This window comes from Zootermopsis nevadensis, unplaced genomic scaffold (genome assembly GCF_977971745.1).
Source record: "Zootermopsis nevadensis isolate Lab colony 2312 unplaced genomic scaffold, Znev_1.0 Znev_ptg000022l, whole genome shotgun sequence".
Lineage (NCBI taxonomy): Eukaryota > Metazoa > Arthropoda > Insecta > Blattodea > Termopsidae > Zootermopsis > Zootermopsis nevadensis.
In genome coordinates, this window is record NW_028259154.1 from 26,704,005 (window position 1) to 26,724,537 (window position 20,533).

General features: G+C 37.5%; 2 protein-coding genes and 1 long non-coding RNA gene across 9 annotated transcripts in view; 2 read left to right on the plus strand and 1 right to left on the minus strand.

Annotated features, from left to right (window-relative positions):
- The window catches only part of LOC147873067 (uncharacterized), a 67,863-nt gene that overhangs the window by 28,357 nt on the left and 18,973 nt on the right, over positions 1-20,533 (minus strand). The window contains exons 4-5 of the long non-coding RNA XR_015536374.1: positions 7,760-16,743; positions 465-5,445 (exon numbers count right to left, since the gene is read on the minus strand). This is a non-coding gene — a long non-coding RNA (uncharacterized LOC147873067). The remainder of the gene's footprint in view (positions 1-464; positions 5,446-7,759; positions 16,744-20,533) is intronic.
- Positions 158-6,932, plus strand: Spt7 (SAGA chromatin modifying complex subunit Spt7). 5 transcript variants are annotated; one of them, XM_087353422.1, is made up of 9 exons: positions 158-174; positions 1,806-1,967; positions 2,856-2,973; positions 3,712-3,833; positions 3,925-4,034; positions 4,472-4,593; positions 5,111-5,292; positions 6,123-6,266; positions 6,401-6,932. In XM_087353422.1, the coding sequence occupies exons 2-9, from the start codon at positions 1,807-1,809 to the stop codon at positions 6,555-6,557; spliced, it is 1,116 nt and encodes a 371-aa protein (XP_087209548.1). In that variant the 5' UTR covers positions 158-174; position 1,806; the 3' UTR covers positions 6,558-6,932. The 5 variants fall into 5 exon arrangements, with proteins under 5 accessions (XP_087209548.1, XP_087209552.1, XP_087209549.1 ...); XM_087353426.1 differs by lacking the exon at positions 158-174 and adding an exon at positions 531-656; XM_087353423.1 differs by lacking the exon at positions 158-174 and adding an exon at positions 638-769.
- ArfGAP3 (ADP-ribosylation factor GTPase activating protein 3) lies at positions 7,867-16,698 on the plus strand. 3 transcript variants are annotated; one of them, XM_022062737.2, is made up of 12 exons: positions 7,867-7,975; positions 8,377-8,568; positions 9,070-9,201; positions 9,832-9,900; positions 10,669-10,806; positions 11,416-11,559; positions 11,841-11,996; positions 12,222-12,352; positions 13,274-13,435; positions 13,723-14,005; positions 14,440-14,652; positions 15,298-16,698. In XM_022062737.2, exons 1-12 carry the CDS (start codon positions 7,892-7,894, stop codon positions 15,313-15,315), a joined length of 1,722 nt encoding a protein of 573 aa, XP_021918429.2. In that variant the 5' UTR covers positions 7,867-7,891; the 3' UTR covers positions 15,316-16,698. The 3 variants fall into 3 exon arrangements, with proteins under 3 accessions (XP_021918429.2, XP_021918431.2, XP_021918430.2); XM_022062739.2 differs by lacking the exon at positions 10,669-10,806; XM_022062738.2 differs by lacking the exon at positions 9,832-9,900.

The following is a 20,533-nucleotide window of genomic DNA, read 5'->3' on the forward strand; positions in this document are numbered from 1 at the left end:
ATTTCAGTTGTAAACATATTCCCCTTCAATGCAATATATCAACCCATTTCAGGTCATCCAACTGCTCTCCTAGAGATTTCATCATAAAAATTCTGCCTTGTTCCTCATTCAAGTGATGAAAACAACTGTCAGAAAAGGAAAGATTATACCGGTCGGCCCATTTTGTATATTCAGGTCAGTATATCAAGCCTCCTCAAATATGGAACTGTATTATCAGACCATGCACCAATTGGCAAAGGCACTAAAATAAGGGACTGTTGTGTATACAAATCCTAAAATTATCCCTGTAGGACAATTAATGAATAAGGAGCATCATGACTTACACCTATCAATTGCAGCTACTAGTAGCAGCTTTTAAGACAATTTTACATAACTGAATAGGTTATGTTTGCTTTCGGTTTGGCAATCAATGAGTACCATTACGCAGGAAAACCAATAATGACAAAATCAAAGGATTACAATACCTGAGTTTTGTTGCTTTTCTGTGCAGTAAAGATGATCTTGGTTGTGATGCCGTGTGTTTTATAGGTGGTTATCAAGGTTTCGAAGGAACGTAATTCTTTAATCTTCAGCTTCAACAACACAGAAGACCACTGTCAATAATTAAATCCCCAACTTCAAACACTGGCCATTATTGAGACGTTTTATTTCGCACAGTTGGTTCCTCTAGAATTGTTATTTTATAGTAGCTACATTCATGTTTTATGTATCGATTCAAATGTGCGGTGGTCAGCTGTTTGCATAAATAGTACCGCAAAAGACGTCTTAAGTAATCAAATTTAAAATGTTATTATGTTTTGTTTAAACCATGATATTATTATTTGCATGTACTAAAATACCTCCCCTCAGAATGCTTTTATAGGAATTGATTTAGGTTATGTTACTTCTGGTTTGTACTGTAAGTGAAGGTTAGATTTGAAAATTATTTTAACGAATAGAAAAACTAAACTTTTAGGACAGGAGAAATTAGACAGCAAAGTTTCCTCGTATTCTTTGAAGAAAAGGTGTCCATGTATTAATTGTGTTATTCACATGAATTTGAGTGAGAGATTTGTAATTTCACAGTAGTTGATTATGTAATTGCCATTGCCAATTATTGTATATCTAGGCAAAGAAATGGTTAGTATATGTAATAGACTGGCATGATGTAGACCTCAGTTTACTGAAAGTAAGTGCACCATATTAGTTATAAAGGGTGCTGGCAAGTGTACTACTATTAATATTTGTGGATTACTGGACTTTGTCCAGTGCCTGGTGTTATAAAAGACAATATTTCAGAAACTGAATTTTTTTCCATCCAGTAATTGAGGCTAGCTCTTTCCAAGGAGTCCATCTGAGTAGGTAGCCCTCACCTTTTCATTCGAGTCCAGAAACAGAGCGGGGTTGAAGATAGAGGCAATATGTTTGTCAATTTATTTTTTATTGTTTTGATGGACTGAGGCCATGTTTCTGTGGATCTCAGCTGCTACTGGGCTTGCCCATCCACACAATTAATCATGAATGAATATGTAGCAGTGATGGAATGATATTGACAGGGGAAAACAAAAGAACTTGGAGGAAGCCTGTCCTACTACCTCTTTGTCTGCCACTAAGCCCACATTTACTGACCTGGAAATGAACTCGGGTCTCCTCAGTGAGGAAGTGGTGCCTAACTACCTTAGCTATGTCACATACTATAAGCAGTGTCTGCCTGCAAGCCCACATGATGTTAAAACCCAGAAGGCCAACACTGATATTCTTTCAATGTTACTAATTTAATGTGTCACTAACTTGAGTGGTTCAGACATGATATTTGTGAATTATAGAATGGAACATGTGACAGTCCACTGGGGAGAGATGCCTGAGTCACAGAATGTTGGAGTAGAAGTCATACCAGTAGAACTGAGAAATTTTCTTATTCTTAAGGCTGCAAAACCAGATCCACTTATGCTTCATCAGCCATGTAAGCAAGATGATGACTTGTCTGAGTAAGTGGACAATATTTTTTAATAGTCCACAAAGACCACTTCGAATGGACTGTGCAATAATTTTTTTTTCAAAATATATAACATAAAAAGGATACATACATTATCATTTCATAATAAGCAGTGCAAATTGTCCATGACTCATATGGGCATGGATATTACTATTTAACTTCTGAGGTTAGCTGCTGTGAAAATGTTAATATGATGAGGATACCATCACTCAATTGTAGGCTTCATTACACTAATTATTTTTAAAGAGATATCTTCTAATGAAATTTAGCATTATAATTGTAACATTATGGGACATTAATATTTCAGGCCAAGCTTACTGAAAATATTTAATAATTTCTAATTTGTCTTCCAAAATGTGACTATAATGCACTATTGATATAATAATGCACATTGTGTATAAGCAATGCATACATGTATTTATTATAATAGATGAGAATTTTTGTTTGACGTAAATTCTTCAGTGGAGTAGAACGAGTGAGACAGGAAATAGTTTTTTAGTGTTGGCTTAAACTTTTTTAAATTCAAGGTTAGTATACCTGGAAAGTTACATAAAAAGTAAAATGAAATAGTAAAGCTATCCCACTATACGCCATGTAGGCACTTGGGAGCAGAGGAGGTATAGCTCCTACTTATTCTTGGCCGCGGCACTAGATGGGGGTGAGTGGTCAGCATCACGCCCCAGCCATGCTTTACCCCCAGGAAAGGACCCCGGTATCCATTGGATATGAGGCTGGGTGGGCCCCAGAAATTGTTATATGGCATTTAGAAATGTGTTTGTTGTCAGTAGATGTAATTCTTTGCCACATTTGTTCCAAAGCTGTGCACTGGAGAGTTTAAATAATATTTGAATGTCTATTATTTAATATTTTTCTTTACTAGGGTTCCATTGGAATGCATTTGCCCAGACAATGTTGTGTTACATACAATTCAACTCTTGCAACATTCTAAGAAAGTACAAAGTTTGATGATATTGGCTCATCAACAAGCAGAACAAAATGTAAGTTTTTACATTAAGTAAGATGTTTTATGAATTGTAGAATATTAATGGATGAATTTTGTTATTTAATGGCTGCATCTCAGGTGTAGGTATTTGTGAGATTTAATAGCTGGCCTGATATTGAATTAGCTGAGCTCCATGCTCCATGCTACCAGGAGATAATTACAAGGTAATTGGTAGCGAGAAAGAGAATTAATTTGAAATTGTCAAGCAGAAACATCATTGATTTGGACTCAAATCTGTGGTAATATAATGGTTCAAAATGATATTCAGTACAAACTACAGTCAGATTGATTACAAAGAAGAGTGGTATAAATTGTACTCCATGATCATATTTTTCCACTTGTATTTCTGAACATTGTGGTTAAATTGTTGGCACTCCTGCATCATATTTGGGAGGTCCTGGCTTGAAATCTCAACTCAGAGACCAACAATCCTGATTTTCCTCAGTTCTTCAAGGCTGTGCTAGGATTATATCCTTCTACCATTTCATTATTCACTAGTCATATTATTATTCGATGAGGTATAATCTGAATGGTCGAAATCATCATTGAATAAAGTAACATGTATATTATATAATCCATGCATATTCTTTGTGAAACCACATTGGTTTTGGTGTTTATTTGTTGTTGATAGAGGTTTTCTTACTGAATACATGACATTTATTGTAGCACCAAACAATCTTATTACATATTTTTGAATGTAGATTGTAGGTAATATTGTTCTGTTAATTTGCAGAATGAAAATGACTTTGACGTAACAGAAACTCTTCCTCCAGCACCTCCAATCCCAGAGATGCCAGAAAGAATTCGGAAATGTGAATATAATTACCCTTTTAGGTATATGGAGAAGAAATCTAGGTAAGAGACTGAAAATTGTTTGGTACCCCTGCTAATGCTATGTGTTTGTAGTGAAAAGCAGTGCATTACAATATTACAAATATTGTTTCAGCATGTTTGCTGAAGGGCAGGGATCACCAACACCTAGACTAAACGCGAACACTGTGAAGAAGATCTTACGAAAATCAGTTGCAACAATTTTGGCTCATATAGGATATGATAGTAAGTTGATTAAGTTTGTATCACTTTTATTTCGAAGTGAGCGTAAAATTGTCATTCACATGAATTGTCACATTTTAAAAATTATGTATTGGTATTAAAGCTATAGCTTTTCAAAATGAAGAGTTCTTTGCTCAGCTAGTAGAAACATTTCCTGTCTTTCACAGAACCCAAAGGTTAATTACTGTGCTAACAAGCGCAAAACTTTAGGGAACCAAAAAATGTGTCGGGAAAAAAAATTATGTTTCTTCAGTATAATAAAATATTATTTAGCAAATGGCTTAAAACATGCATACAAATAAAAATTATGTAAGCCCAGCTGTGACAATAGTATGAAATTTGTCTCAATGGTACTATGTAGTCTCAGCCTATGTTCTTGACTGATTTTTTTAGATTTTAAGTTATTACAAGTATAGGTATGTGAGTTTTGTGTTTAACAGATACTTCTCAGTGTGTTTTGGACACATTGACAGATGTGAGTGAGGAATATATCCAAAAGTTTACTCGTCTGCTTCGGGTTGCAGTAGACCAGGAGAACATATCTGGTTCTACAGGTTTTCCAGTAAGTATAATAAGCACATAATTTTGGATCTGTTAATTCTTATCTTTCTGAATTGCATGTTACGATGTCAAATTTGATAGTTTGTCTTGCAACATGGCTTTGGGTAAAGTTATTGTGGTTTTCAAATACAGCATTGTTTCCAAAGAGTTTTGGCATAAATCTGTAGAAACTGGATACACTAATGATATGAAGATTGTGTTGTCATGTGTGTTAAGTGAAAAGAAACAGAGCTAGAATGGAAGCTCACCGCTCAAATTAAAATCAAGAAACTTGATAATTATATGCAGTTGTGTCGCATCTAACACACGTAAAGGTTTGGGATTCTAAACTTTTGATGTACCTTCTTAAAGCAATAGGCAGTTACAGTGAGTGATTTTTTATAATATAATTGAAATATTTAATTGATTGTTGAACAGATTTTACAGTTGCTACTTTTATATTCATTTCCTTGTTTGTTATTTGTGATTTATTTAATATTGTTTGTAAAATGTGGTATTAATATACTGTGTACTTGCAGGATTCCATGGAACGTGTATTTTATGAGATGGGCGTGGGTAGTGTAAAAACTCTACATGGGTTTTATCAGACAAGAGTGCTAAAGTATCATGAGATGATGATAAATAAATGTAACAGTCTTCAGGATGAATATGCTAGTCTTGCATTGCCAGTTCTAAGACCTACAAGTGACAGTGAGATTAGGTATGCTTATTTCAGTTGTCAGTGAGTAATATTCAGCTTCACATAGTATTAATTTCTGGACACTGATGGCCAGCCACATCATTAAGGCTACAGGTGCACCTTCCTACATCATTCATTATTTAAATTTTCTTAGCCAGTTTTTATTTACAGAATCTGAAACAAGAAAGGCAGGCAGTCAGCCTTTTTTTGTGAGATGATAATAGCCATATTTGATGTCTCTAGTTTAAAATAGTAATGCATATGAAATTGCTTATGAATACAACGGAGTTTATTTGCATGGGACTTTCACATAATATAAATAAACACAGATTTCTGCATAATATGCAGGATGGATTTTATATGTAGTCTGTATAGGATTGTATAGAGTTAAGCAGTTGTGTTACAAAAATAAGTACTTGCTCTTTTTCACACTTCAAATAAAAAGTAAGAATGACAGCGATGTTGTCCCTGTGCTTAAACACCACACCATGAAGATGTTTGGGAGAGTGGAGGCTACACTCCACTGGTTCATATCTTCAGCATTAGACAGAGTTATTCCTGGGAAATGAGGCAGTGTGATGGCTAGAGCTGGTTTTGGCATGCTGGCAAAAAGAAGTCTCTTCACTTGCTGTGGATTGAAGTCCAGGCCATAGCAAGTCACTTTACTGACTAAGCTGTTTTCAAGATAACTGTCTTCTGGGATGTTGCGTCATGTTTTGTAGAAATTGATCAACATTTCAGAGATGATTACTACCACCATCATCAGAGCCACTGTCAATTTGTACCAGACGACACAGCATATAATTTCACTAAGCAACTTTTATTTAATGTACAGTCTTATTGTTTCTCAGGTGTGGGCCCAGTGAGACTGTAAGTGAAGAAGACATTCCAGAGATTCATTTCCCAGCACTGGGTGATGGCTACTCAGCAGATGAGTTGCAGCCGTCTCTTGAACCGGGCTTCCAAATGTTGCACAGCTTGGAGCAGGAGGAGCAGTGAGTGCCATCATCGCTTTCATTTGTGGGAAAATGGATTCAAACAGTAGAGTCTGAAGTAGCAATTATATTGAATTGTAATTACATGTGAGTTAAATATAATAAATATATGAATTATGGTAATTTGGTTGCAGATTGCAAAATCTTGAACCTGAAGAGGAAATAAACATTGGTGACTCTCCTGCTGAAGAAGCGAGTGTTCATAGAGCATCAGTTGATTTATCCCAGCAGTCTGCATCAGCTGAAGGCTCAAACAAGAGCAGAAAAAAGAAGAAGAAGGTTCCTTCTTAAAATTGCTTTTTTCCATTACATGAATAATCTCATTTACATGTTTATAATTTGGACATTTTCACTCTTGTGACAACATTTATGTGCTTCCAGTAAAATTCCACTTATATTTTTTTCTGCAGCACTGTTTGTTACCGTTAAAGTCCAAATGAAGGCAACGCCAGTGAAATATGCAAAGTTGCAAGGAAAAATAATTTCTGACTCTCTGTAGTTTGAATAGCATCACAATAATGGAGACAGGTGTTGACCAGTAGTCAAACTTGAATTCTGTTCTCTCACTGATTATAATATTGGCTGCTCATTTAAGCTGACATTCCACAATTTCTGTTTGGAAAATATGTGTACTCCAATTTGGAATAAACATTTTCTCTTCATTTACTCTCAGTGTTTTGTCTATTCATGTATTACAGTGCTTGATATTTATTTGCCTTTTATCACAGTTTTACAGTGAGGTTATGTTACAATCAAAAGATATTAAGTAAACTTCACTTCTTCTTTCTTAACTCTGCTTCTTCCTCATGTTGACATGGTGTGCAATTGCATACTGGAAATGTAACACTGCAAACAAGTTCTGAGATGGCACATACAGAGTGTGTTATTCCTCCAGTTACAACTGGTGCCAGTTCATGAGCATGTTCTTTTGTATGAAGAAATCACAGACATTAAGGTAAGAACACAGTTTGAGGATGTAAGTAGGATTTCAGTTTCTTATGGCTGTCTTCTTGGTCATAGTGCTGTCTCTCTTAGTTTGGTAGAAGTTTACCAACCCATGTTTCAGAGGTAAACTTTTACCAGACTACATGGCACTACAACCAAGAAGACAGTCATCTACAGACTGAGGATGTATCAAAACAATGTGCTTAGAAGAATATCTGGACCCAAGAGGAATGAAGTGATGGAAGGCTGCATAGTTTTTATTTATAAAACGATATTAAATGATCAAATTGAGGTGGATAAGGTGGGTGGGTTATATAATGTACATGGGGAGATGAGAAATGCAGATTTGGTTGGACGGCCTGAAGAAAAGTGATAATATGTAAGAAGTAGTTATGCCTTGGAGGGTAACATTCAGATAGATTTTAGGGGAATAGGGTTTCAGACTGTTCATGGGATTAATCTATTTCAAGATAAGGGCAGATTGCAGGCACCTGTAAACATGGTAGTTAATATATGGGTTTGATAAGAGATGAGGAATTCTAACCTACCTTTTTCAACTTCTTTACGATAAATCACTTTTAACACTGAAAATCAGACCGTTCGATTTACATTTGGTGTTGGTAATATTGTCACTGTTCACGTGGCTTCCAGCATATCCAGTTCCTGCCGTGTCTGACAACATGTCAAAAATGGCGGAGGGCTGTCCTAGCAAAAATGATATGCAGTTGGTTTTTAATAGATTGCGGTCCATTAATACAAATAAGGTTCGTATTGTTTCAGAATTATGCAGTTTTCAAGCGTGATACTTAGTTTTTTACAGTATGATTTGGCATTAAGGGTTTAGTTTTCGATAGAGTTGGCATATGAACTAATATTTTCGTAGTGCATGAAGCTTTTATTTATTCTTCGTCGAGTTCATTTAAGTTAACGTAGGAACGTCATGAAATCTTTAGGCAGTGTTTATAAAATAGTGTATCCACAGATTTGTGGTTTTACGAAAAATTTGAATTTATTTTAACTCCATAGGTCCTTTATAATCTAAGGTTGTAGAATATATTTTAAATACAAATGCATGGTAGAAACACGTAACGAATAGTGATAGAAAGTTAGATGCATAATTAGTTGTTACAGGTATTTTAGTACAACTTATATTATTCATTTGCAGGTGTGCTTTGATTGTAATGCCAAGAACCCTACTTGGGCCAGTGTTACATATGGTGTATTCATATGTATTGACTGTTCTGCTGTCCATAGAAGTTTGGGTGTCCATGTTACATTTGTTCGTTCTACTCAGCTAGACACGAATTGGACTTGGCTTCAACTGCGACAGATGCAGCTGGGTGGAAATGCAAATGCGGTCAGTAAAATAATTTTCACGCTGTAGTTTTGTTTCAAGTGTTCCAGATTTCATATTTAATTGAACTCATTGTCACATATTCTTAATGAATCTAACATATTTCAGTAGGTTACATAGTGACAGGCAGGTATTATTGTTCTTGTTCCTGGATTAAGAATTTCATTTTATTGTGGGAAAATTTAGGTCAGGCAGTATGACTGTTTCTAGGGTAGTAGATGATGGATCATAACCACACGGTATGATTATATGAGTAACAAACACCATGGTGCTGAGTCCTTGAAAAGCTCATAGTTATTTAGTTAACCACAGCTTTTTATGCCTTTTATGATTCCCGAAGGTATATTACCATGTTTAAAAGAGCCTGCCTCTAATCCAGTTGATATGTATTCTCCCAGCATGTCTTTCAGATTTTTCAAATATTTAATTTCACCTCCTCGTGGTATATGCTTTTGATTATTAAATGTGGAGGAAGTGATGTATGTGAAATATTTCATATTTTAGTTAACATTCTTCCGACAACACAATTGTATAACAACTGATTCCCAGCAAAAATATGCGTCTCGTGCTGCTCAGAAGTACAGGGAAAAGCTGCACCATATGGCTATTCAAGCAATGAGGCTTCATGGCACTAAGGTACTATTTTTAAATTCTAATTCGAGCAGTGGTATGTAATGTTAATGAAAAAGAACAGGGACTTTGTTATGTTGGGTGGGTCCTTGTGTTTGTAATCATTCAAATTATAGGTGGTTTATTTTTTAAATAATATAAACATATTTTAATTTGTGAAGTAAATAGTAGAACAAAAATTTAATGGTGTGAAGGTCTTTATTTGTGAATTAATATTTTTATGCCACTATGTTGTAAAAAGCACATAACACTGTGCTCTTTTGTTGTTTGAAAGTGCTAGAATATTTACTTCTGCGATGTCTATCTGCACTAATACAGGTTCCAGAAAGTTTTCTTTGGCCCAGAATAACAATGTTTATTCAGTTCCCAGGTTTAGAACCATTTATAATCAAGCTGATTTCCAGTTTAGCCAAAAATGGTAACTGCAGACCATGTTTGAGCGTCTGGTGATCTCATAGTAAGCCGTATCTTAGTGAGAAAGCTGCTTCAATTCTGGTTATGCCATTACTAGGCTTCACAGTGATTAATGTTCTGTTTCTCCTCGTGAATATCTTTCAATCGCTCGCCCTGAATCTGCTATATTGTTTTCATCTTCATGTATTCTCTTAAACCTTATTTCTTTGTTTATCACAACAGCTTGACATGGGATCACATCCTGAGGCTGCTATAATTTCCCCTTCTCAGAATATGTCATCACCTTCTGTGGTGAGCCTACTTTACCACGTAGTTTTGTAACTAATCTGAACAATTTCTAATTATGCCTGTATACTCTGCTTTCTTTGACATTGCATAGAGTTTGTGAGGTTTTCTTATGTTTGGTATTGGCTTATTGCAGCATTTAATAAATTTTGACTTCTTGTTAACACATTCTGTTATTTGAAGGAGGGGTTTCAGTGGGTTAGAGGGGCTTAGAAATTATTTTCCAGTAATGGAGAAATAATTTTCATTGTCTACCTGTTTAGAAGATCTAACCACTCACTGATCTCTGTTGTTTATTACGTAACTGAAGAGAGGTGCTCGGAGGGAAAGATAGAATTCTTGTCAGTGGTGCTGTGTGTTGCCAGATATATGCCATGAAAATGTGGGTTCGACGAACATTACTTTGCACGCAAATATTTCATGTATTATACACAATGGATTGAATCTGCTTGTAATGTCTGTATAATAAAGTATGTGAACATGTCACCACTGATAACGTAATTAACTTCAGAATTTGGTGAAGACATTTGATTTTAAATGTTTACACTAACAGTTAATACTTGGGAGCTTTTTCTGCATGGTCTTGGATTTGCTTGTCTGAGCATTTGTTACGTTTAATTCGTCTTGTTTTACATTAATAACTTCTTGTCTGATTTGCCACATTTGTGGTTTTGTTATGTACTCCAGCTGACTCCTTACTTATTAAAACTTCCTCATTTATAATTGCGAGTGAGTGTCTGTGCTATAAAGATGGTGTTGTGGTTTTGTGGTTAGCTTCACTTGGATTCCTCCTCTGAACCAACTCAGCCAGATGAAAAGGAGGAGGAGGAGGATTTCTTCACAGCAACATTAAATGCTGATGTCAGTAATTCTGAAGAGAATGAAGATCACTTCAAGGTACAGCCACTGCAGGTAATTTCAGTAGTGTTTTGGCTTAATTTTGGTAAAGAGGCATTAATGTTGATGGCTGTATTCATTACAAATCACCAAATTTGTATGATCTGTACCTACAGCAGTTTGTTTTATGCCATGCGACAGTGACCAGTCGATATATACGGCAATGTTTTGGTGGTATCTGTAGGCGAAATGCATGAAAGACTCCAGGTGAATGATTTGTTGATTTTAGTCTGTTTTTAGAGCAAAAATTTGCTTTGGACTTGTACCACGTCAATGATGGCTGTCTTCTGGAATGTTGTGCCACGTAGACACAGGATTATGATTCATAGCTTATCGTCTTTGTCATAAACGGTGATGATGGATCCACCAGACTACATGGCGATACATACCAGAAGATGGTCGTCTTCACTCACGTTGCCAGTGTTTGGCATTGTCGTTCATGACAATCAAGTTCAGTCAGAAGATTTTAAAATACTGCAGCTTTGTAGTACTGTCATTGTGGCAAACTGCCTCTGATCCACCGTCATTACATCACTATTCTGCTCCCAGTTCTCATTTGTGCTCTGTTATTGGATTTCATGTTTCTTTTCCTCTCATATTTTCTGTATGTATTTTTTATTTCAGTTTCCTGCTGCAGATCCAGCCATGAATCTTGTGAAGGGCCAACCAAATGTTGACGCTGCCTTGAACACTCAACCTGACACTGTCCAGCAGGAGCTCCGTAAACCAACAATTGGGGGCAGGAAACCACAAGCCAAGCGTTCAGGAGTATGGAGATTACTTGTTTACTTGTTGATAACTTTATGGAGCCCCCCCCCAGCATTGCTTTGCCTTTCCAGTGTAGCTGCTGCTATTTTTGATGGGCGTTAATAAAGTCTTGGATTATTTAAATTCCAGTTTTGTATGGAAATGCAGTCTTTGCTGCTGGAATCATTTACCAACCACTAAGGACTGTAAATGACTAAAAGTATTTTTAAAACTGCTTAAGGATGTTATAAGTGTGATAATTGAATTAATATTGATATTTGAAAACATCTCTTCCCTGACAGCTGGGGACTAGGAAGGGAGGTCTAGGAGCCCAGAAAGTGAAGACCAATTTTGCCGAGATCGAACGTGAGGCTGTGATGGCTGACCAATTGAAGGTCCAAGCTGCTGAAGAAGCAAAGCTCATAGCAGAGAAGACAACAGAAGATGAACAGAAACAGGTACATAGAATTTCTAATGGAGAAGCCACAAGATATGTGATTTAAAGACGGAACACTTCAGTGCACCAGACATTTTTTTTCATGTGGCATTCTTATTTTGCGTGTTGTATGTATCTTCAGATGCTCACTTCATGTTATTTAATTGATTTTATCTTTATGTAATTAGTTTCTTAAGAATGTTTCTTCAGCTGTAATTTACACTAATCAATCACTGAACATTTGCAGATGGCTTCTATGCGTCTAGCGTACCAAGACCTGAGCTTGCAACAGAAAAAGGAAGAGGAGAAGCTAAAACAAGTTGATCCCAAGAAAGCTCAGCAGATCGAGAGGTTGGGAATGGGATTTGCTTCAAGGGTGTAAGTCCTATGGAGCTCAGAAGCTACAGCTGTACTGCATTTGTCTTCTGGGTTGTAGTGCCACGTAGTCTGGTAGAAGTTTCCCAATGGTGGTGCAACCCAGAAGATCTCAATCTTCATACTCAGAATCATAATAACTACAAGTCGTACATACACAGTAGACTTTCACTCTCCCCATCTAGGCAGATTTCGTTTTGTAGTAGCAGTCTCTTCCCTTTTCTCGTCTTCCTAGTGCGTCTCGTCCTCTTTGATTTGATCACCCTAATAATATCTGGTGAAGAGTAGAAGCTCCTCATTGTGTGTACTTCTTTGTTCTCCTGTTGCATCCTCTTGCTTAGGTCCAGATATTAAATTTGTTCATAGACATCATTAATCAAAGGTCAAATCCCTTAGGGTGTCTGACCAAGTTTTATACCCATTCAAAAATGGGTAAAATTATAATTTGTTGTATTTTAATCTTTGATTCTAGACAGCAGTTAAAAGATTCTGAACCGTCTGGTAGCAATCATTTGTCAATTTTAAATTTCTCTTCATGATATTGTGAATGCAGTTTGATTTCATACTTATTCAAATTTTAAATTATATATTTATATATATTGGCTGTGTTTATTCATGATTTTGCCCTGCATTCTGTTGATGGGACATGAACATGTACATAATTTTCTTTGCATATACTTGTACACCCACCTCCTTACTAAGTCGCATCTAATTGTAATTAAACCAAGCATCGTGATAAAAATGAAGTTGCTTAGAAGCCTATTACAGATTTACCAGTATTATTTGTACCCCTTTACAAAAATTAAATTAAAATGAGCATTCACTGAAGAAATAAAACTTGAAACCCTTGTAAGTTTCTGTGCGTATTTAGCTTTAGTTTGGAAGCGCGTGTCTTCTGTTTAATGTACGTAACTTTGTTGGCAGAGGTGTGAGCCATTCTGCATTAAGTGACATGAAGACTATTGAGCAAGAGAGTCCCAGTAAAGTGGTAAGCAATTCTGGAAAGTCGGTGTTCGATCGAGATTCAGACCGCGATGGGTTTTTTGATGACTTCCATTTTACCTCACCGTCTCCAGGCTTCAGCATGTGAGTTCTTCATACACACGCGCACACATTTCTAAGTCATTTGTTAAAGATGTTACAGGAATTTGTGGAATTTGATTTTGGCAGTTGATGATATGGATTAGTTGTTTCATCAAAAGCAGCATTTTCTCTTGTGCAACTGTGTCATTTGGCCAGTCTTTCAGTAATTCAGTAAATCTTCCAGTCTGCATCTTTCCATGGTTTTTAATGGTTATAAGCTAACTTTGGTCTTGAAATCTTGATAATCATCAAATATGTTCTGGTGTATTTGCCATAATTTGTTATCGCAGGTATAAAAGTAGTCCAAATGAAAACAAGAGCCTGGAAGCAATGTTCCTGGATGGTAATACAAGTCGAGACAGATACAGCTCTATCAGAGGATGGGGTTCGTTTGAGCCAGAGAGCAGACAACCGTCATTAAGCAGCTATGCTTCCGATGATCTACCGCCTCCAAAAAGAAAGCATCCCACTTCTGCCCCTTCATCTTCTGATGGTAATGAAGCTCAAAAGAAGTTCGGAAGTGCCAAAGCCATTTCGTCAGAACAGTTTTTTGGTGATTCGACAGACAACAGTGTAAGTTTGTCTCCATTATAGATCAGCATAGTACCAGAAGCAGAGCTTATTATCCTTAATTCTCCTTCTCTCCTCGTTCATTGTGTCTTGTATTTCGGAAAGGATTTTTCTATCTTTAACGTGTGGTTTCTGCGTTCTCATGGTATCGCCTAGTAACATTGTTGATTGTTTGAGAATTACATGTTCTTAATGTTGGAAAGATCCAGTTAACTAATGTGTTGAAGGAAAATTCAATATCCGGGCCATTCTTGATTATGAAGCTTTCTTCAAAGTTCCACTTATCACACCACGCAGTATTAAGAGGTAGCAGCTGTCTTTGGTTATCGAAAAGAATAAAGTTTTTAGCCTTAAAAATTGTAGTTAAAACCTGCAACTCCCTATAATTCTCATGGTGATTATTAAAATATGCTGTTTTACATGTTTTTATTTTATAGTGGGAACGAAAAGCAAATCTCTCGAGATTTGAGGGATCGTCAAGCATTTCATCAGCCGACTACTTTGGCACTGGTAGCAGCCACGACAGTGGGGGCGGGAGTCACCTTACTACCCCAGACTTAGAAGATGTCAAGGAGAGCGTGCGACAGGGGGTCACCAAGGTCGCTGGCAAGCTCAGCTCTATTGCAAATGGTGTTATGTCATCCATACAGGTGAGCAGAGAAAGTCTAGCATCTTCAAGGTTCAAAAGCAGGTTATTAGGAATTTAAATGAGCAAAGAGTAAAGACAAAGTTTTTAAACTTGGAAAAGGTTTAGCTTGAAGATTTATTCCGTCTTCTGGGAATTTGCATTATTTATTCTGGTAGAAATTGTGTGACATTTCAGACGTGCTTATTTGCATCATCATGAAAGATTTTAAACTACCGGGCTCTTCATATTACATGCATGACAACTTATCACTGATTTGTTGCGTGTATGGGGGGAAAACAGAAATGCAAACAAAATTTTAGTTGGAAAACCTGAAAGGGAGATAACATCTTGGGGGAGACTAGGCGTAAATTGGAAGTTGATATTAAAATGGATCTTAAATATGTATGGACTAGATTAAAGTGGCTCACAGTACGGTCAAATGACACGGCACTCTTTAACTGCCAATTTCAACGTCATATGTAGGAAAACTTTAATTTTATTCCTTTTCCACTGAAAGATTTATAATTGCTTTCCTGATTAAATTACTCCGTGACCCATTGTATTCCACGTAATTTATCTTAACATTCCAAGTTCACGTCGCTTTCAAGTAGGCATTATTTATTTTAGCCGTGTAACTGTGTTAATGAATGTGTTTGTGACTTCCTAGGACCGCTACGGTTATTGATGTGCCGTTTGCCTTGAGATGTGCGGTGCACAAGAGATTGAATCCCTCAGTTTCACAGTAGACCTCTGGAAGAACTTCATCTTAAATTCTTCATTATACTGGAAAGTGGCAATCTGCAGAATTGTGCCTTTTTAATATCATTTGTTTTGTCACGCATTATCTTATCTTTGATATTTTTTTTGATCATTCCTTACAGTTTCAGAAGACGTAGATTGACGTGTTTATTTCTGGACTTGGCGTTATCATTTATGAGAAAAGTTAATTCTCATGTTACTGCTGGTAATGTTTTCTTGGTACACGAGAATTTAGAGTTTTTAGTTTTTCTTTGAGTCTTTATTCACTCTGAAACTCCACATATTGTGAATATTTTGTAAATATCAAATTGTTTGTTTTATTTCTTATGTACACTTATAAAACTTGTTTGATGGAGAATGGGTGATTGTGTGTTTTGGAAAAATTTGGGTGAAATAGATTTAAATATATCATTTAAACAAGGATTCACTAGAACAGGACCTGATGATTAGAGAAAATGACGTCCCACTTAATATTTTTATTGGTTTGTGATTTTTATTGTGGCTGAATGACCAAGTAGCTTCATGACTGTAAGAAGGGGAACATTTTCGTGTCGAAACGTCTGTTCTAGTGACACTTTATGTAATGTTCTGTGCTAGAATTGGTACACGCTGCTATCAGAAGGTTGACCACAAAGAATATAAGTTTGCTTAAATAAATACAAAGACCCATTAAAACTCGCATGTACATCACATATTACGTACATAAACGAGGGAACGTGGCCCGATAACCTCTTATAACTATTATTTAGTGGAATGAAAAATGTAATAACTTCACGTTTCTTCTGTACGCAAGTCTAAGGGCGTGTACATTGTCTCCACTCCGAGAAAAAATTGTGTTGAAAATCAATTTGGACACTCGGTTTGACTCCCAGGTTAGCACGACCATAAAATGACACCACGAACTCAAAATGCAGTAGCGCGTGGTTTGCGGTAATATTATTCTAATGTGTGTGTAATTTTGGGAACGGCCACTTGAGGAATGCGGTGTAAATCACATGCAGTGTTTAACACAATGTGTTTGACTTTCTGTGGATATATATGTTCTGAAGAAAAAATGTATGCGGTATAGAACGTATCAACCCTCAGAAGGAAGCACAAATGTTACACAATGTTTTGTGCACATTGGTCCGCCTGAATGCGTACATAAAGTTTACTCAGTGAGTGTTTGTGTACTTAGGAAAGTGGATTATCTATAGACCAGGCCAAGTGCATCAAATTGTTGCTTCAGACAGCCATTTCTATGTAAAATACACATAGAAAATTAAATATGTCAAAATTGAGGTTAATTAATAAAATAAATCTTACCTTACGAAGTGTCTTGCTAATGAACCGGCTGATTGATCCACTTCCCATGCTGAAACATAAAGATGATTAATATAACTACAGTTGCCAAGGCAGATGAGAGTGTGCAATATAGAGATCAGGAAGAAGGTAGGCTTTCAACGACCCGGAAGACAGCCATCATCAGGAAGAAACTTTGTGATGTAATCACTTCCTCAGTTTGAATTTCATCGCAGGGACTGAGTAAGGGAACGTGGAATACGAAAAGACTTGAGCACCTTAGAAGTAAATGGAGAAGGGGCACCTGGGGGCGTGAAAACTGTGGGTTTCTATAAGCAATAAATGGGCGTAAAGACCAGCAAGGTTTAAAAATCACGAAGGCTTTGTCTTTGCTGAATGGCCTGCGTGCCACATGGTTGACCTGGTAAAAACACTGAGCTAACTCAAACCATATACTGCTTTATCACGGCATTTTTAAACTTTCCTTTACACTCCTTTCCTTAGATTAGCATTGCCATATTTCAAAATGTGGTCTGTATTTGCAGTGCACTTATAATATACCTGGGTGGCCTGTGCAGATGTAATGACCCACTTCCGACAGGATCGTGCTTAAACCGAAGTCTATATATTTACGTTACATTTTGGCAAGTTCTTAAATTAGTCTATATTGACCTTCTGAAAACGAAATTTTTCTAAATAATATTTAATAATCCAGTCCGTACTCCCAACGCGTCTCCACGGCAAAGCTGTGTTCCTTGACGCTGTTATTCAGAGTCGTAAATACATAAAAACACATCGATTATTAAAGCTGGCGGTACACACTCGCCACGATAACATTCCATGGATTTTGTTTCCGAAAACACTGACTCCCTCTCGAAGGGAGAAATGTTGTTTGAAATGACAGTACACTCGCTGCCGTTTCTTGGCTCTGCAATACAGACAATTAATTTTAGCCTCCGACCCAGCTTTGCGCTTCTCGTGTCCCGGGATCAGTCCTTATAAGGCTTGGGCCATTCCCGTGTCGCACTCAGCATCCCAGCTCGTGCAGAGTGCGAATGGCTTCGACACCCTATTACGAGGCTCAAACAAGCAGCCTCCTGTTAACGACTGCAGTTGACGCCTGCGTTTGTTTCAAAGACGTGGATCTGCAGGAGGGCCAACATCGGACGATTCCCGCACGATAACACCCAACGCCACCATGGCAACAAACAAAGACGTGCTTAACAGACGAAAGTGACGGCTACAACGAATTAAAAATAGGTCATATATTACAAATACCATTTCAACGTATCACATACTAGCCTAACACAGAACCTTTTTCAAAGTTTATTCTATGATTTTAACGACCCTGCATCACATGCTAGTGTTATACAGAGATAACCAAAACAGATGAAGGAGGAAATAGCGGCGTATCATTTATTTCTGTCCGAAATTTCTTCGAAGGGGGGGTGCCAAACACCATGAAAACATCCAACACCTGTAAAAAATGCCGGTCTGGCTTCAAATCAGACACGTCCAACGAGAGAACAGACTCTTCGAAACATGAAGCAGGAGTGATAATCGATTGACCGATTTGAATTTACTGAAATGAGGTTAACAACAAACATTAATAAGCGATGTTTAGACTACACGCGTTACAAACGTGTCGGAGAAGTTGCCGAATAGTCGAGGGATGAAGCAGTTTCGACACGCGGAAAGGGTGGAGACAGATTTGAGGTATGGGAAAAGTGTTTACACACACACACAAACGCGACACTGCTTGAAATTCAGAAGTCATACACATCTAAGCGATGTTTGAGAAGGTAGTGGGCTGATACCATACCATTTATTACGGAGTGGCAAGAGTCACTCAAAGACATTCTAAAGAATAATTAACACAGGTAACTTGAGTTATGATAGTGAATGATATTTTAGCAAGTGTTTGAGCGTGTCCACGCTAATAAGGAGTACGTATGTTGGGAGTGGCTGCTGATGTAATGATATATAGGCTCAGGTGGAAATTTTGGCTCGAAGCTCTGAATGTGGATAATTACGCCCTTTGGGAGTGTAGAAGAAGAAGAAGAAGACAGTGCACACAGCAAAAAGATAGAATTATATTTTACACAGGGCAAAGACTCTTGGCTCTTTGCCTGCGGAAAACGAAGGCCAGAGAAGACGGTCCATTATGTCGTCGATGGTCAAAACGTAACTAAAATACAGAATGACATCACGCCAGTCACAAGTCTTCTGTTGGGGGGTGAGGGTGGGTTAATGGGTTACTTATAAGCCTGTCTGGCATGAGGTGACTTATTTACAAATCATCATACACAACGAATCACCATGAAATAGGCAAAGTTACACATGCAATCTACAATGAAGATGGAGGCATAACTATCCTTGAAATTATACAGTTCTAATACTGTTTCTCCTTCCTGAAATCTTACTAAAGTTTTACATAATTTTTTTTGCTGAACTGTGATAACTGTCCAGAAATTCCTATAGTTCCACGCATGCGTGATGGGAGTTTTCAGTTTCGCGTTCCGATGGACCTGCCCCCATCTTGAGGCGTTTTTCGGGGGGGTGAGGGTGGGTTAATGAGGATGCAGCCTTGCTTCCACGCCCCCTATACATATATATTTACGGCATAACGTTTAGAAAACGTACCCTAATGAATGTTCAGAAATGCAAACCGAATGTTTTTGCTCGAATTCCGATTTCGAACGATGAAGTCACTTTCACGTTTACAATAAACATTGCTCTGACGTCTGACGTCAGTTCGGTGCGTGTATTCTTGGTGCCGTGCGCAGCGCAGGCGATGCGCTATATTTACGTGAAAAATAAGCACCAGTTTCTGGGCTCTACAGCTCACCTGAACCACACACAAACTGCCGCGTATCTGATATAAATGGGACATTGGTCGCGAGAACAGAATCCTTCTTGAGAATCTGACAGTCGCTCAGACAGGACACAAAAACCACCCCCTCCCCCTTAAGGAGAGACCGACATTTTTATTACAGTGTTCACAGGAGCCCATCACTGGACCTGCAGATGAATTTAGCCCACATCTTATTCCCTTAAGACTGACTTTAATATTATCCTAACATGTGTGCCTGGGAGTATCTTTCCTTTACGTCTTCTGACTGAAATGTTGCATGAATATGTCTGTGTCCTTGTCTTGGAGCAAGAGAACAGTTTTCACATTCATACAAAACAACAGATAATATTATGAAGCTGCGTAATTTAATCCTTTTATTTTCACCGCTTTAATTCTGTGTATTTTAAGATGGATCGTGTTCTGTACTGTTACGATGTTCACCGCTGAAAAGAAAATCCTCAAATCGCAGAGACCTATTTTAAATATTTATCTGGAACATGTAGGTCGTAACGGGAAGTCGAAGAATGCGTATAAAATTTTGATCGTGAAACCTGAAGGGAAGGGATCACTTCGGAGTCCTACGCGCACGTAAATCAAAGTATAATATTAAAATAGTTATTATAGATAGAGGAGGAGGGAAAGAATTGGAACCATGATCTGGACCTACTGAGGGCTTTTGTGAACACATTAATGAACCTTCGGGTTTAATATAAAGAGAGAATTTCTAGATCAGCTTATCAATTATGTGCTTAAGGCGTATCGTGTGTAAGAGTGTTTGGTGTAAGACTTCATACTACGCCTTGTGTTTAGGCAGAACGCTGTGCACGCGTGGCGGAGAAGTTGCCGATCTAGTACGCCCAGAAGGAAAACATCAAACAACAGCCAGCAGAGAGGCGCCTCTCCGCCACGCATGCACCAAATATAGCCATCATAATCTTCTCATCCACTGACTTCCGCACCTGGTGTAACAGCTTGCGATCAGTGGCGGAATTTTCAGTCTCTGTTTCTG